The sequence below is a fragment of the Pongo pygmaeus genome, chromosome 22 (assembly GCF_028885625.2).
Source record: "Pongo pygmaeus isolate AG05252 chromosome 22, NHGRI_mPonPyg2-v2.0_pri, whole genome shotgun sequence".
NCBI classification, from domain to species: domain Eukaryota; kingdom Metazoa; phylum Chordata; class Mammalia; order Primates; family Hominidae; genus Pongo; species Pongo pygmaeus.
In genome coordinates this window covers 47,270,415-47,288,082 of record NC_072395.2, presented here as the reverse complement: position 1 = coordinate 47,288,082, position 17,668 = coordinate 47,270,415, and the positions used below count along the sequence as shown (strand labels likewise).

The window sequence follows — 17,668 nt, the reverse complement described above, 5'->3', positions numbered from 1 at the left end:
TCCTCACCCCTGACTGTCAGTAGACTGCCATGGAAACCCCAAGGATGCCTGTCCTGTTGCACATGCGGTCAGAGACTGGCTCCAAAGATATCTCCCAAAAAGCAAAAGCCACCGTCTTCCTGTTGGCGCCCAGACACAGGTGCATGAGCTACAAGGACTCTTTCCTAGACCACCTCTCTGCTGCCTGATCTAAACTCACCTCCTTTCTGGGAGCTTGTCTGAGAGTCTGCCTTGGAGATGTGTTGGATGGGAACTAGGGGTTTGTAGGCTCCATTGTGAGCAATACTGATGGGAAATGACCCCACGTGGTATGGACATTTTGCATAAAGCCCCTGAAATCTGACATGCTCAGGGTCAGAGCCATGAACCACTGTCTTGACAAACCCCATGAACATGGACTAATAAGGAAGGTGTGGGCACCATGGCGTTAGTGTTCAACTGGAGAGTGGGAAAGAGATTTGCATGTGCCACCAGCCCTGATAGAGACAGTGACAGAACACACTGATTCTCAACATTCCAGACACCTACTGTCTTTGTCCCTATGTAAGTTTCCCCCAATATTTAGGGGATCAGATCAGATAAAGGCCTTCCTCTGAAATGGAAATTATTTAAAATCGATGAGGAAGTCATCCAGGAATGACTTCCTCTGGGGATCTGTGGCTGATGGTACCAGGGTTTGTACCAAACCAAATCAAGGTAACTAGAGCTTCCCCAGGTGATTTTAACCCATCTCCTAAATAAAACTTGCATCAACTCGGTTGCATTACAATTTGATTTTCCTGGGTAATGTACTCATCACATTTTTTAAAAAAGGACTTAAAGAAAGACTTTAGAGACTAAATTCTTGGTATTTATGCACCTCTTTCTGGAGTCACAGGTGGACTCTGATTCTCATAACTGATTGCCTTGACTTCTACTGGAGCAGAAGAATGCCAGCTCATTCTTCAAATACAGTTAGTCTTCTGTTGGCAATTATAGAAAACAGCTCTACCTAGCGCATGCAAGTGTGTGTGTGTGTGTGTGTGTGTGTGTGTGTGTGTGTGTGTGTGTGTGATTTTGGGGAAGGCAACTGAGGTAGCTCACAGAATCAAAAGGACAGCAGCTCCTCCCAGCCTCAGGAAGGAGAGGGGTTAGTCTGCCATGAGGCCCTTGCTTGGCGGCCCCAGTTGGAGAATCTTCTCATTAGGATTCTCCCAAAAGACAGCTCAGCTCCCATGTCTGCCTCTTGGTACCTCTGCTCAAGTTTCAGATCTCAGGGTGAGGGCATTGCAGTGGATCAGGGAAGAGCAGGTGTGTAGGTGACCCAGGGAATGGAGCGCTCTGATGGGCTGAGGCTGAGTCATGGGCTCCCTTCTATAGGACATCAAAGTCTTTGAAGAAAATGCCAATTAAAAGCACTGTTGGCTGGGCACTGTGGCTCATGCCTGTAATCCTAGCACTTTGGGAGGCCGAGGTGGGCAGATCACTTGAGGTCAGGAGTTCGAGACCAGCCTGGCCAACATGGTGAAACTCCGTCTCTACTAAAAATACAAAAATTAGCTGGGTATGGTGGCAGGCGCCTGTAATCCCAACTACTCAGGAGGCTGAGGCAGGAGAATCACTTGAACCTGGGAGGCAGAGGTTGCAGTGAGCCGAGATTGTGCCACCGCACTCCAGCCTGGGCAACAGATCGAGACTCCATCTCAAAACAAAACAAATAAACAACAAAAAAAAGCACTGTTGCTCAGATATCACCCCCTCTGTGAAACCTTCTTGATCCCTAAGGCAGAACTGCTTGTTCCTCCATGGCTTCTGTAGCACTTTGTAAAACATTTGGATGGATCAAAGACAGAAAATTTTATTCAACAGAATTTTTCCAAGGACGGTACATTTGTTTGCCAAGTGTTTGGTAAGGAAGTGAGACCTGTGCCGTTTTGGTACAGGAAGCGCCCATGAATGTGGGCGGAACTGTTCCACAGGAGACAAGGAGAAGCTGTTCTCTGGAGGGAGGGAATGGAGAGGGAGAGGTGGTTTAGGGGTCTGCAGGATGGCAGAATGCATCCAGAAATGTCTTTCCTATCATTTCCCCACCACTGCCTCAAGTCCTGATCTTCTATGATTTTTTGAAACTCATGGGATAAACGCTTGAAGTGAGTGGGCTAGAAGCCAGCAAAGGGACGCAGGGATGTGCCCAGACACATACAGGTGGAGTGGCAGCAGCAGGCAGATGGGGAGTGTCAGGAACAGAAATGCTTTCCTAGGGTAACCTAGTTAGGTTTCATTTAAGCTAATCAGGAAGTAACCAGAGTCATGGGGAGGCTGTAAAACTGAGGCAGGGAACAGACTTCACCAAATCATTGTAGAATGAGGGCAAGGATGAAGGAGGGGTGGAGGTAGGTGCTTGCAGTAGGCACCTAGATATCGTTTGCCTGTGTCCCCACTCAAATCTCATCTTGAACTATAGTTCCCATAATCCCCACATGTCATGGGAGGGAGCTGGTGGGAGGTAATTACCTCCATGCTGTTCTCGTGATAGTGATTGAGTTCTCACATGATCTGATGGTTTTATAAGGGGCTTTCCCCACTTTGCTCTGCATGTCTCCTTCCTGCCATCATGCCAAGAAGGATATGTTTGCTTCCTTTTCTGCCATGCTTGTAAGTTTCCTGAGGCCTCCTCAGCCATGAGGAACTGTGAGTCAATTAAGCCTCTTTCCTTTATAAATTACCCAGTCTCAGGTATGTCTTTATTGACAGCATGAGAACAGACTAATACACACCTGAAAAGGAGAACACTTACTACATAATGCTGTAAATACAGGTCGGCAGTCTCTTCCCCACTGAACCAGAAGAATATGATTTTTTAGAATAAAAGATATCTTATTGATCAATTGATCAACAATATCTTATTGATCTTGACCCACTTATTTCAAAACACACAATAAATATGTGTAACTGTTCTTTTAAAAATAGCAATACCCATTTAAAAATAATGAAATCCAGACTAAAAGGACTTGGTATGTACCAGGCACTAAGTGCGCTGCATGCATCTCCTCGCTTGCCAGTTGCCCATCCCCTGTGCCTAGTGCTCCATGCTTGCCTCTCTTAAGGCACCCACAAATGAAGCTGGAGGCAGAAACCATACAGTCACTTGAACAGAGGAAGTTTCCTGTAAGGAAATGATTAAGTGGTGAGAAAGAAACTACAAAGATACAAAGAGAACTCTCAAGGGTTCCCTAGGGCTCTGTACCCATGGAAGGACCAACTCGGCTCCCCAAGGCTAGGCTTCAGACGTCTTTAGAGAAGATGTGATTGCAGCCACTGGCCGGAGGGGAAGTTCACGGGTGGCCGGGGCCACAGTTGGCCCACAGTCCCCAGGCAGCTGGTCCTCTAGTGCATAGGAGCACCAAGACTGGTAGAGGGGTGACCAGAGAGCCAGGGTGCCAGGAGCTCACTCGCTGGTGGGGTGGCCGGGAGGTTGCTGTGCGCCTTGCCCATGGCACACAGGGCCCATGCCACACGCCTCCAGGACACAGCCCCGGCGAGGCTGTGGTGTGGCACTTGCAGGAGTCGAGGCACTGAGCATGTTCCATGGACTGAATGCTTTTGTCCTTTGTCCCCTGAAATCCATGTTTTAAAGCCTTAATCCCCAATGTGATAGTATGGAGGTGAGATTTAGAGGAGGTTTCGGGAGGTTTAGATGAGGTCTCGATGTAAGGCCCCCCATGATGGGATCAGTGCCCTTACAGGAAGAGACACCAGACCCCCCTCTCTCTCTGCACCATGTGAGGACACAACAAGAAGTGTTCTTCCTGTGAACCAGGAAGCAGGTCCTCACCGGGTACTGAATCTGCCAACACCTTGATCTCAGACTTCCAGCTTCCAGAACTGTGAGACAGAAACGAGTGTTGCCTAAGCCATTTGTTTTAACAGCCCAAACTGACTAAGACACTCATCAGAGAAAAAGCAGCCCTGGACATGTGTTACAGGCGGCAAGACTGATTCCTTTAGACTCCTGCAGCAGGGGGTACAGATTCCAGTACCGACCAAGCTCAACCCCAACTGAGAAAACGGTAACTGAGGTCTTCAAAGACAGAACAGAAAGGGAACAAAAAGGGACTGAAGGAGAAATGAAAACGGAATGTGGGGGCCACGTGGAAATGGAAAGTTCCAGAAGGGGGAGGGGAGAACTACTGAAAATGGTTTAGTGGGGTGGGCTGGACGGGGTGCATTTTGTGATTTGGCTGCATTGCAAAGTCTTGAGCCAAGACTCAGCCAGGGATAGGGTCGCCTTTGGGGATGCAGCTTAGCGCAGGTGGAAGCCAGGCTACAGTTTTGGTGAAGTCTTTCAGCACAGTGTTGGGGCGAGTCCTCTATGCTCTGTGGAATTCCCAGTTCACTGGAGGCTCAATGGCAGGGCAAGTGTGGCCCGAAGGTGCACTGTCCATGTCAGGCAGGCATGCAGGGAAGCCGGGGCGCTGACAGCCTGCTGGGAGCAGGGCAGTGGGTGGTCCTGGGTGCCTTGGGTCCCATCAGCAGGGTCATAGGAAACAGCCTCCAGGCTGCACAGTGGTGGACAGCAGTGCTGGCTCCCCCTGTACCTGCCCACCAGCATTGGCCCTCCTAGGCCCTGAAGGGTCGTTTCCTGCTGTCCGGTGACCGTAGACCAGCCCTGGCCCAGGAAACTCTATAAACTTCTCCTCCAACTATTTCTCCTGGAGAAGACAGAGTGCAAATGGATTACTACAGTGAAGGGCAATTGAGCAAAGATGGGGGGTGAACTGGGGTCCCATGGGAGCAGGGAGGAGGGGCCAGGGAACCCTGGCCAGAAATAGGAAAACAGTAATGGAAGGGAGGACTCAGGAGAGGGAGTGCCCATCTCAGAGCCTTTCAGGAACCTGGTATTTAATAAATGCCTCCTACAGAGGGAAGGATTTAGGGCAGATCACTTCCAGAAGGGGTCACAGCCTCTCCAGGTTCTGCATGGTCCACAGCATATGTACAGTTCCCAGAAGCTAGACTCCTCCTTCCAGGCCTGGTGTGGAGGGAACCTAAGTGTGTGATGGAGGAGAGTCTTCCACGGGCTATGAACTCTTTGTAAAAAAACAAAACAAAACAAAACAAAAAAACAGCATGCATGAGATGCTGGGGGCTTAGGACAATATCTTAAAACAGAACTGAAACATTGGTGGATAAACCTTAGGACAGGCAGGAAAAGAGCCATAACTCATCCACCATCAGCATTAGCAATGTAATTAGATACAATGGAAAATCAATGAAGTAAAACCAACCAGCAGGATTATGTTGTTGAGCCTCCAATAAATGTCTTAAGTGTCCAATAAATGTCTTAAGTGTCCAATAAAGCCATATCGTTTTGATGACATGAATTTCTGTGTTGCTTTTCTGTTTGCTCAAAATCCTGAAATTCTTTGGAGAGTATTATCAATGTCATTATCTTTGCCAGGAAGATGCTGAGCTGTCTTCCTGAAGCAGTGTTCTCCCTGGGTTGTTTGAACCCCTGATTGTCACGTGCCTTCTGTCCTAAGCTGCCACCAAGGCCCAGACAAGCCCTGCCATGCATGTGTCTCTTTATTAATACATAGTACAGCAGGGAGCTGCCCCCTCTCCCAGCCAGGCAGGGCCGCTTATCCCACACCCCCTGCCTTGCAAGCACACTTAGCGTGGAGTATATTAGGAAGTTTAATTAGCAGAAAATAAATAAAATAGGGACCCCAGCTTGAGCCCAGGCTGTCCCCTGCTGGGGTGGGACATGTCTGAACAGTGTTGATGAGAGTTTTATGAAGGACGCATCTCCTAGAGGAAAGGACATGGAGAGAAGTAAGTTTGATTCCCTCTCGGAGGAGCTTGAGTGCCCAGAAGTCCAAGCAAGAATCTTGAGATGTATCTGGGAGTGGGGGTGCTTAGATCACAAGCACACTCCTGAACCCCGGCAATGGGGCAGAGCATGGAATGTGCCGACTGGCTTAAGCTTGGAGCAGGACTTGACGTGGCTTCCTCCAAAAGAACCTGAGTTCTTTGGGAGATGGATGAACATCTGAACAACTCAGGGCACTGCTGGGGATATGGAAGCTGGCAGGCAGCCCTTACCATTCGAGGTGCAATAGGGAGAGAGGATAACCAACGTTTAACAAACTCTATCAAATACTGGGTGCGTTGACATGTGCCAGCCCCAGGATGCTCTTAGAAACTCTATGAGGGGAGTGTAATTAGAGCACTGAGGCTCAGAGAGGTTAAGAAACTTGTATATTGTCACACAGCTAGCAAGAGTTTCAGGAAGCTAGATCTAACAGATTCCAAGGCCCATGTAATGTTTCCATCAGGTATTTGTCCAAAAAACACTTTTCCTTCAAGGTAAGGAGTGGGAAGGCTACTCGTGTGGGGGCATGGTGTCCTGGCAGCCCACAGCTCAGTGCCAGACTGTGAGTGAGAAGACCAATGTGTGTCGCATCTCTGCCACTTCTGTCTGTGTGGCCTGAAGACCCTCACCTAGAAGGTGGCTGAAGTATCACTCCAGGCCTGGTGTCCTGACTTCTTGAACAACTGTCTAGGGTGTGCAAGCCAGCACCTCCCCTTTTCTGCTCCCTAGTTAGATGGATTTAGCTAGATTATTGCTTTGTGAGAATAGAGGGACCCAAGAGCCTCATTCTCCATCTGTATAACTGAAATACTTTGTATAAGTCAGGATGAGCTGGTTTCATCATAAAAAACAATCAGCCCAAACTCTCAGTGGCTGCAGAGAGCTGGCTTTCTTTCTTTCCCCCGCCACATGTGTGCAGCAGGTCTGCTGGCGGCTGTGCTCTGAGACTCAGGTTGCTCCTGCAGACCCTCTGGAAACATGGCCATTCTCAGCTCCGGAGGGAGGAGTCCCTGAGTATTTCACCTGGACAATTAAATGCTCCAGCCTGGAAGAGACACGTGTCACGTCCATCCACCACTCATTGGCTAGAATAAGCCCATGGCTCCTCTCAACCGTGGGGGCAGGGAAGTCCCATCTCACTGACGCCTGGAAGGCTGAGAGCCAAAAGTTGGGCGAACAGTACTCATGGCTATCACAGAGTGGAACCAGTTCCAAGGCTCTCAAACCATTTTTTGAGAGCAAGGGGAAGCCTAATCTCATTCCCTATTTTCTATCTTATTTACTTATATAAACCCAAACCTCTCTTTATTAAAACATCTCTCTCTATATATGTCCATTTAAAAAAGTCTCTCTCTATATGTCTATGTGAGAAAAAAAAATGTGTTACGTTCCTTTCAAAACCAACCCTGAGGCTCTGGAAGCACTAATGTTCTCCACCCACAGTTCCCCACCAGCCCCTGATTCTGGTTCTAGGACGGAGGTTCTCACCTTGGCTTCCCCGTAGAATCACCTGGAAGCTTGTAAAAATCCCATGGATGCCAGGCCTCACCCCAGGCCAATTCTGTCAGAACCTCTGAGCTGGTGCCAGGCAGAAGCAATTGTGTGAAGCTCCCAGGAGATGCCTGGATGGGCCCAGGTTGAGTCTGCTGTTTCAGGTGAGCCCTGAAGCAGCTTCCAGCTCTGGGGCTGCCTCCTTCTTTCCCAGGTGAGGGCCCAGGAGAAGCCAGAGATGGGGGTTTGCCTTAACAAACCAGGAGCTGAAGAAGGTCGAAGAGAATTCGGTGGTTATCCCGACTCATGATTCCAGCTCCTTCCCAATGGTGTGAGCTGGGAATGCTGTGGGAAGCAGGAGTGGGAGGTGTGCCTTGGGGGAGGGGTGCCCGGGGAGAGGAGTGCCCGGGTGTGCTGTCACTCAGTGCCAGGCCCGAGCTCAGCTGCTGAGGAAATAGGAAGTGCATCAGGAGCTGAGTGTGCTCAAGTCCCGGGTATTCACAATTCACACGGACACATGCACACATTCACACACGCATTTGCACATCCCCATAAGCATACACACAGACACACATACTCAGCTGGGCATGATGGCTCACACCTCTCATCCCAGCACTTTGGGAGGCCGAGGCTGGTGGATCACCTGAGGTCAGGAGTTTGAGACCAGCATGGCCAACATAGTGAAACCCCATCTCTATTAAAAAAAAAATACAAAAATTAGCCAGCTGTGGTGGCAGGTGCCTATAATTCCAGCTACTCAGGAGGCTGAGGCAGGAGAAGGGCTTGAACCTGGGAGGCAGAGGTTGCAGTGAGCCAAGATAGAGCCACTGTGCTCCAGCTTGGGTGACAGAGTGAGACTCTATATCAAAAAGAAAGAAAGGAAGGAAGGAAAGAAGGAAGGAAGGAAGGAAGGAAGGATGGAAGGAAGGAAGGAAGGAAGGAAGGAAGGAAGGAAGGAAGGAAGGAAGGAAGGCAGGTATGCAATCACTGAGACAATAAGTATTGCCAGGGAAGAAGGCTTTAACTGGGTGCTGCTGCCCAGGAGATGGAGCTCAGTCTCAAATCCATCTTCTGGACCCACTAAAATTAGGGGTTTATATGGCAGAGAAGAAATGTAACAGGAACTCGGGAGGGGTAAGGAAGCAGTCATGATGAATGGAGGGCCTGACGTCTCATTGTCTAGACAAGATGATCTGGTGAGTTTCAGTTCTCTGATACTTTTGGAGAGGACTTGGGCTCCTTTCCTGAGGAAGCAACTCAGATAAAACAAATTTAAGTTTCAAGCTTTAAGACCAGAAGGGTCAATTTCTATATTCATCAAAAACAAACAAACAAACAACAACAACAACAACAACAAACTGTCTATGGGACTATTGGGTCGGTTCCATTCTTTTTTTCAGATTTTTTTCTCCATGAAAAAAATGTTTTTAAAAGAACGTCTTCCATAGAAAAAAAGCAACTGGGGATCTTCTCTTGTTTGGCGAGGAGAGAAGGGGCTGTGGCCCTCTCCTCCTGAGCAGCTTGTCTGGCAAATGGGCAGATGATGTTGGTCTCAATTCCAAGGATGGCAACAAGAATGAACTAAGACATGACATGTAAAGGGGTCAGGGCTACTCCCCACACTAGGTGCTCCAAAATATTATTACTTACCCCAGGTGTTGAACAGAGTAGGGGCTTTGTGACCTCATGTGGCCGACTCATTTCACTGGAAGCATTATTCTGAAAACAAGTTTGGAGATGATGGGAAAGTCTGACACACACATGCTCATACACAGACGGTGGCAGCATCGTCTGCTGAGATGCACAGCAGACATAATTTAGCTGGTTCCCTGTAGGCTTGCTCTCTGCAGGTTTGTTGTCTGCGGGTTTGTTCTCTGCAGGTTTGTTGTCTGCAGGGTTGTTGTCTGTGGGCTTGTTATCTCTGGGTTTGTTGTTTGTGGGTTTGTTTTCTGAGGGTTTGTTGTCTGTTGTCTGTGGGTTTGTTCTCTGTGGGTTTGTTGTCTGCGGGTTTGTTGTCTGTGGGTTTGTTCTCTGTGGGTTTGTTGTCTGCAGGTTTGTTGTCTGTGGGTTTGTTCTCTGTGGGTTTGTTGTCTGTGGGTTTGTTGTCTGTGGGTTTGTTCTCTGTGGGTTTGTTGTTGTGGGTTTGTTGTCTGTGGGTTTGTTGTCTCTGGGTTTGTTCTCTGTGGGTTTGTTGTCTGCGGGTTTGTTGTCTGCGGGTTTGTTTTCTGCAGGTTTGTTGTCTCTGGGTTTGTTGTCTCTGGGTTTGTTGTCTGTGGGTTTGTTCTCTGTGGGTTTGTTGTCTCTGGGTTTGTTCTCTGTGGGGTTGTTGTCTCTGGGTTTGTTGTCTCTGGATTTGTTGTCTGCGGGTTTGTTTTCTGCAGGTTTGTTGTCTGCGGGGTTGTTGTCTGTGGGTTTGTTGTCTGCCGGTTTGTTTTCTGTGGGCTTGTTGTCTGCGGGGTTGTTGTCTGTGGGGTTGCTGTCTGTGGGTTTGTTCTCTGTGGGTTTGTTGTCTCTGGGTTTGTTGTCTCTGGGTTTGTTCTCTGTGGGTTTGTTGTCTCTGGGTTTGTTGTCTGTGGGTTTGTTGTCTCTGGGTTTGTTCTCTGTGGGTTTGTTGTCTCTGGGTTTGTTTTCTGTGGGGTTGTTGTCTCTGGGTTTGTTGTCTCTGGGTTTGTTGTCTGTGGGTTTGTTCTCTGTGGGTTTTTTGTCTCTGAGTTTGTTGTCTCTGGGTTTGTTGTCTGTGGGTTTGTTGTCTCTGGGTTTGTTGTCTGTGGGTTTGTTCTCTGTGGGGTTGTTGTCTGCGGGATTGTTGTCTGTGGGTTTGTTGTCTATGGGTTTGTTCTCTGCGGGTTTGTTTTCTGCGGGTTTGTTGTCTGCGGGTTTGATTTCTGAGGTTTGTTGTCTGTGGGTTTGTTCTCTGTGGGTTTGTTGTCTGTGGGTTTGGTCTATGTGGGTTTGTTGTCTGTTGGTTTGTTGTCTCTGAGTTTGTTGTCTCTGGGTTTGTTCTCTGTGGGTTTGTTTTCTGCGGGTTTGTTGTCTGCGGGTTTGTTCTCTGTGGGTTTGTTGTCTGTGGGTTTGTTCTCTGTGCGTTTGTTTTCTGCGGGTTTGTTGTCTGTGGGCTTGTTGTCTGTGGGTTTGTTTTCTGTGGGTTTGTTCTCTGTGGGTTTGTTCTCTGTGGGTTTGTTGTCTCTGGCTTTGTTGGCTGTGGGTTTGTTGTCTGTGGGTCTGTTGTCTCTGGGTTTGTTGTCTGTGGGTTTGTTCTCTGTGGGTTTGTTGTCTGTGGGCTTGTTGTCTCTGGTTTGTTCTCTGTGGGTTTGTTGTCTCTGGGTTTGTTGTCTGCGGGTTTGTTGTCTGCGGGTTTGTTCTCTGTGGGTTTGTTGTCTGTGGGTTTATTGTCTCTGGGTTTGTTGTCTGTGGGTTTGTTCTCTGTGGGTTTGTTTTCTGCGGGTTTGTTGTCTCTGGGCTTGTTCTCTGTGGGTTTGTTGTCTCTGGGTTTGTTCTCTGTGTGTTTGTTTTCTGTGGGTTTGTTGTCTGTGGGTTTGTTTTCTGCAGGTTTGTTCTCTGTGGGTTTGTTCTCTGTATTTCCTTTCCACTCTGCTTTTCACAGGAGAATGCCAGGCCCTCTGTGGCTTGTTGCCTGGGAGGAGATTCAAGATGCCAGGCCAAAAACCTGAGGGCTGACCCTTTCCCTGTGTATGGTGGGGAGGTTGTGGTACTTGTCCCAGAGAGGGATGGGACAGGGAACCGTGACACTGAAGGGAGAGAAGAAGGTGCAGAGTTGTCCACAAGCCTAGGGTTGAACAGAGGCTCTTGAGGCAGGGAACTGAGGCTCATGGCTCTTGTTCTCAAGAAGATGATTGGGCCACCTGGGAGAGTGACTTTGGGTTTACCTAAATGGGCTGGATCCTGGCTTTGAAATTCTTAGCCTCAGCAAAGATGCCAGTGCCCACATGATGGGACCATAAGGGTTTGGGTCTGGGCACCTAGACCCAAGCATCAGCTAAGGGTGACCTCAAGGCCCTGCCTGTGCACTGGCCTTGGGAAGTGGGGTGGGGTAAGAACCTCCAACCATGCCCAAGTCCAATATGACTTGATTTAAATAAATAAATATGATGTTTCCCACAAAACTGAATTTGTGGATAAGATTAATACCAGCCACATGTATACACACATCTATTTATAGAAGCAACTGCTTTGGGTTTTTGTTTGTTTGTTTGTTTGTTTTTGGTGACTTGGTGTTTTTTGTTGTTTTGGTTTTTTGTTGTTGTTGTTTTTTGTTTGTTTGTTTTTTTGAACTACCAGTTTCTAAACATTCCCTCTTCTTTGACGAATAATGTGATCTGTGGCAGGTGGAAGATGGCCCAACAGCCCGGCAGCAACACTCACACATTGAGTTTAGGGACCCACCCCTGTTCTGAGAGTTCAAGTTAAGACTCTGTCTTGCAGCTGAACAATCTTGATCTCCCAATTATATGAAATCAATTTAAATGAATTAAACAAATTAAAATGTCCCACTTGAGAATATCAGTTACCGGGGTAGTGGAGAAGAATTAGAAGTAAAGAAGTGCCTTCTAGGAAAGCAGATAGTAGTGACTCGGGGTGGAGGGAGAAGCTCCCATGGGAAAAGTGTGTGGAGGGCTCCCAACCTGGGAGGTCCCTGCAAAGGTGTCGGCCTGATCAGTCTTATGGAGACCTCTCCACACTGCCCCCTGGTGGTCGCTCCACCACCTTTTGAATGCTCCAAAGTTGGGGAGGTGGCCCCAGGAAGCCCACTTCTCTCTCCCAGGCCGTTGGCAGCCTCTGCTGGAGGTGGCAGTGGGGAGGGGAAGCCCCGCGAGGCTGGAGACTCCTGAGGAAGGGAGGACAAGGAGCCTCAGGTGAAGGGAGGGGAGTCCTAGGAGCTGGCTGCTTGGCTTGGCAGAGGCTGCAGAGGAAGTGAGAGACTATGTTAACAAGCACAGGAAGGTTCTCTGAGTTTCTCTGCCATCCATGGTGCAATGGTTTGCGTGAGTCCAGGCCCCCACTTACTGGGGCAAACTACTTCCGGCTCCTTATGCAGAAACAGTTCTTGGCCAGACGCTGGCTTGGCCTGTCCCGGGGTGGTGAGTGTGGGGCACAGATGGGTCTCTGCAGAGACCTCTCTGTTGGTGCCTCTTAGGCTCTGGGACCACACCCCCAGTCCATGTGTCCCAGATTGTGCCCCTAAGCTGAGGCCTGGCAGGTGCTCCTGTCAGAACCAGCCTGAGTATGGGCTCCAAGTGAACCCCAGTTAAAATCTCCAGGATCCCATGAGTCCTCCTTTGGCTGGTTTTCTCCACACCCAGCCCCCACCACCAGCGCCACCCCCACTTCATGCTGCCTCTAAAATGATCTTCAAGGATGTCTGAATCGTGCATTTTACATCAAGTTCTTCTTGTCATTGTTTTCATAATATATTGCCAGATTTACTCATAATTAAAGAAGTTAAAACAATGAAATGATCTTTTTGTCTATCAGATTGATAAAGGTTAAAAATCACTGGCCAGGCGCGGTGGCTCACGCCTGTAATCCCAGCACTTTGGAAGGCTGAGGCAAGCGGATCACCTGAAGTCAGGAGTTCGAGACCAGCCTGGCCAACATGGCAAAACCCCGTCTCTTCTAAAAATACAAAAATTAGCCAGGTATGATGGCACGTGCCTGTAGTCCCAGCTACTTGGGAGTCTAAAGCAGAAGAATTGCTTGAACCCAGGAGGTGGAGGTTGCAGTGAGCTGAGAACACACCACTGCACTCCAGCCTGGGTGACAGAGTGAAATTCCACCTCAAAAAAAAAAAAAAAAAATTAATATCAAGTGGCAGCTGAGAAATGGACATGAGTTTCAAAATAACAATACCAGCATCATTATTAACAATAAAACTACTGAGTACCATTTAAGATTTCATGTGTTTTTCTTTGTCCTTAGCTTGTACTCTACTGGAGAATATATGATCAAAATATGGTGTTGTAGGGTCATTTGAAAGAAATTCATCTCTGTGTGATTTTGGAACTGACATGATAAGCAGCTAGGTTCATCAGTTACTGTTTGTATTATTTAGAGATCATTTTGTTTTATTTTTATTTTTGATTTGCCTTTGTTTTTTGTTGGTGTATAAATTTAAGGGGTACAAGTGCAGGTATGCAGTTTTGTCAAATGGATTGATTGCTCAGTGGTGATGTCTGGGCTTTGAGTGTAGTAGTGTAGTAGTGTACATCGTACTCATTAAATAATTTCATTAAATAATTTCTCATCCCTCACCCTCCTCCTACCCTCCTACTTTTTTTTTTTTTTTTTTTTTTTAAGACAGAGTCTTGTTCTGTTGCCCAGGCTGGAGTGCAGTGGTGCAATCTTGGCTCATGATTCTCGTGCCTCAGCCTCCCAAGTAGCTGGGATTACAGGCATGCACCACTATGCCCAGTTAATTTTTTTGTATTTTTAGTTAAGATGGGGTTTTACCATGTTGGCCAGGCTGGTCTTGAACTCCTGATCTCAAGTGATCCACCCACTTTGGCCTCCCAAAGTGCTGAGATTACAGGTGTCAGCCACCACGTCTGGCTAATTTGTTTGCATTTTTAGTAGAGAAGGGGTTTCACCATGTTGGCCAGGCTTGTCTCAAACTCCTGGCCTCAAATGGTCCTCCCGCCTCAGCCTCCCTTTCAAAGTCCATTATTTTACATTCTGTACCCATGTGTACACATTATTTAGCTCCCACTTAAAAGTGAGAACATGTTTCTGAATTATTTCACTTAGAATAATGGCCTCTAGTTCTGTCCATGTTGCTGCAAGAGACATGATTTCATTCTTTTTTATGGCTGAGTAATATTTTTTAATGTAAAAATGACATTTTCCAAAGTGAAAACTGTAAAACAAGATACATTTGGAGAAGTCTAGAGTGTTTGCTTTATTCATGTTGTTTGTGCATTAAAATATAAGCACATTGCATACATATGCATATTTACACACACATCTAAAAGATAACATATTACATATATTTTCTATACTTCTGAACAAGCGTCTCATATCCATAACTAAAAATTAGATGAGAAAGGCAAGAACTCTTGTCTTAGAATTGACTTCATTGCACTATATAGCATTTCACACCGCGGTTCCAGGCCACAGGGTCCCTTGGGTAGGGGGAGACAAAGGGTGTGGCTGACAGGGAGACTCTAGGACTACCATTGCCACTTCCACCAAAGCAGCCACACTTCTGTTCCACATAGTTGGCATCCAAATTTGATCTGAAAAACAGTTTCCACTACTAAAAGAAAAATCCTACGAGAAAATGACCACAAGCCAATTATCCACCCAAACCTGCTGATCCTGGCCTCTGGGAGAGGCTGTTTGGAGACCACATATTTCATATTAACTTTACCCTGATGAGATTATCTTACTGTCTGGGGTTGTCCAAACTTGAGCTCCAAGAAAAACCCTATGTGGGGGAAAAAAAAATCCTCCTCCATTCAACAGTAGAGCAAAGGACCTGACCAATCATTTTGTCCACATCTTTATTTGAGGGAATCCTTCATGCCCATTTTATGAAACATCTTTAGCTCTGATTAAAGAGGCAAGAAAATACAAAGGAAAATACAAAGGAGGAGACTGTTAGAGTTTGAAGCAAACTGTCATTTTGCCTGAGTATGTAAAGTTAAAAGTGCTTTCAAGATGAGGTATTGAATTAGCTCAATAACTACAAGCTCCTGGTGGGCGCGGTGGCTCACACCTATAAACCCAGCACTTTGGGAGGCCGAGGCGGACGGATTATGAGGTCAGGAGATCGAGACCATCCTGGCTAATACGGTGAAACCCCATCTCTACTAAAAATACAAATAATTAGCCGGGCGTGGTGGAACGCGCCTGTAGTCCCAGCTACTCAGGAGGCTGAGGCAGGAGAATCACTTGAACCTGGGAGGCGGAGGTTGCGGTGAACCGAGATTGTGCCACTGCACTCCAGCCTGGGCAACAGAGAGAGACTCCCTCTCAGAAAAAAAAAAAAAAAAAAAAGACCTGCAAGCTCCAGTGGAAGCTAGGTGTGCAGACTGACTTTCTTTTGCAATTTGCCATACCTTCCTTCTGCCACCTGGAAAAATCACTCTTAGTTGTGCAAATGGGAAGGCAACTGGGACAAATTCTATGCATACACAGACACACAACACGTAAGTCCAGGACTCTCTGGGTGTGTCATGACTATACCCCTGGTGCCTGGCACAATGCCTGGTGTATAGCAGGTGCTCAGTACATATTTTTGAAACGGATGAATGAAAGTAAACATTTCTCCCCATCTTAAGCCAAATGGGTAGGCTCATTACTATTAAAAGATTGCCAACCTCTGTCTCAGACCTATTGCAGAAGTGATGTCAAAGTAGCATTTTTATGGGTAGCATCTGCAATTCCCATATTTTACGGGTCAGCAGGGAGTTGTTCTGAGTATTTAGTCCATGAGGCTGAAATCTGAAGTGTATCTGTGGGACTGGCAACGCTGTAAAAAAGCCCTTTATGAGGTCATCATCCCCCACTTGCCATCTCTCCCCAGATGCAGATGTGCAAGCTTTTAAAAACACTTGAGAAGCCACCATGCCTCGCTTTGCAAGCCCTCTTTTAAGAAATGTCATTATCAGAAGTCAATTTGATGGCATCAAGAGGAAGCAATGCCTCCAATATCTGAAAACCCTGAGAACACTGCAATATGATGGATTTAAGACCGTATATTTTGGGGAAACCAATATCCCAGAAAGTCTCGTAACTGGGGAAGATATTAGTGATGGATATTTCATACAAACCCCAACTTGGTGTATTGTGCACGCTGCGGGTAGTCAAGGATGGGTGCCTTGGAAATATCGGATGTTCCTAAGAGATGAGCTGTGTATCAAACAAGAAGACAGCCTCTTCTCTGAGTTCTGTGATGTGGTGAGGAAGGCCTATGGAAAGTGTGTCATCGTGGTCAAAGAGAGAAGGCAGCAGGAAGAGCAGAAGCCAAAGGAAGACAGAGAGGCTGAGGGCCAGTTCTATATCCCTACAGTCATTAGCTTAGCAAGCATTACGTGTTGCCCAGAGGTGGCCAAGTCCTGTGGCCATGAACTACTCTCTCTGCCTTCCCCTTGCAATTATCTGAACCCTTTAGACTCAGCCTGGTCTTCTCTGAAATGGTTTATCATCAATAACAGAAATGAGTTTTGTTTGCAGTCCATTGACAGTGTCTATTCTTACCAATGTATACTTTTCAGCAATTTAATTAACAAAGGAATTGAAAGGATAAACGCAAGCAAGTGGAGAACATTAACTAGCAAAGTACGGAGATGGGAAAACTACTATCTTGGGAAATTTTCTTAAGGGCGATTCCTCCAACAAGCAGTGAGGCTGCTACATGTCTGGTCTTTACCGTCAACTCTGTTGAGATGGATTCCACACCACTGCAGCCAAAGATACTTCAACAGCAACCTCACAGGGGTGCTGCGAGAACTGAGTTGCTCCTAAAGATGTTGGCAAAGCACTTTGAGTTTACTAGAAGTTTCATTAAAATTTGTTGGTAAGTTAGGGGTCTTGACTCTTATCTTGTGAAGCCTACTTTGAGGGCTTTGTCAAGGGGAGGCTTAGGTCTAACCCAGCCCAAAGGTGGATGGCAGTAAGCAGGGGTGAACAGGCTGAAAGGTTGTGTGGTCAAAATTTAGGTCCGAGAAAAAAAGAGAACCAGTGTGCAGTCATCCCCCAAAAAGCCCAAATTAAATAGTGTGCCAACCAGTTTCCACCCACCAAAGTAATCCACAGGGATCCAGCTTGCCATGGGCGAGATATTGTCCAGATGGTTGCCAAGCAAGACTCCCTCCTCCCGATTGTCCTTCCTTCCTCGTCGGCAAAGTGGTGGAGGATGAGTGAGAGGCAGCCGCGGAGGGGAAACTCCATCCGGACACTCCAAGAGGAATAGGTGGTCCCATTTAGGACCTGGAAAGTTATGGCAGTGGTGGGTTCAAGTGGGCTATGGTGGGCAAAAGGGTGGCATGCATGGGGGTCTGCAGAGACCACTTATCCAGCCAATCTCCCCGCCAACTCCAGGAATTCCAGCGGTCATTAGACTGTGCCGTGGAGTTTCATCTCGAGACCCTGTAGCTGAGCCACTTGCAGCTGGGACAACACCTCCCTATTTAGGTTTGGGGCTGCTGCCGATGTCCATTGTAAGAATTTGTGGTTGTCTTTTTCATTTTCATAGAAAAAGTCTTGAACCCTATTAAACATATCATAAAATTCACTGTTGGTTATGTATATTCAGACAGTCATTTTAGAGGTAATCATTCTGAGGTGTGTAAAAAGAATAATTTA

General features: G+C 47.2%; 2 protein-coding genes across 4 annotated transcripts in view; one reads left to right on the top strand and one right to left on the bottom strand.

Annotated features, from left to right (window-relative positions):
- Window positions 1-1,818: 1,818 nt before the first annotated feature.
- SMIM11 (small integral membrane protein 11) overlaps window positions 1,819-17,668 on the bottom strand; it is a 36,849-nt gene continuing 20,999 nt past the window's right edge. The window contains exons 4-5 of one of the 3 annotated variants that reach the window (XR_010125253.1): window positions 7,343-7,611; window positions 1,819-4,691 (exon numbers count right to left, since the gene is read on the bottom strand). The gene's annotated coding sequence lies outside the window, so the exon portion shown is untranslated. Of the gene's footprint in view, window positions 4,692-7,342; window positions 7,612-14,159; window positions 14,596-17,104; window positions 17,574-17,668 lie in introns of those variants that run through there. The other 2 variants (XR_010125252.1, XM_063659678.1) reach the window with 2 other exon arrangements.
- Window positions 15,614-16,895, top strand: C22H21orf140 (chromosome 22 C21orf140 homolog). The gene has a single exon (XM_054468875.2). It carries the CDS (start codon window positions 15,929-15,931, stop codon window positions 16,682-16,684), a length of 756 nt encoding a protein of 251 aa, XP_054324850.1. The 5' UTR covers window positions 15,614-15,928; the 3' UTR covers window positions 16,685-16,895.

Bases quoted from the DNA above. Each gene is read 5' to 3' on its own strand.
- C22H21orf140 (XM_054468875.2), top strand. From the start codon at position 15,929: ATGCCTCGCTTTGCAAGCCCTCTTTTAAGAAATGTCATTATCAGAAGT.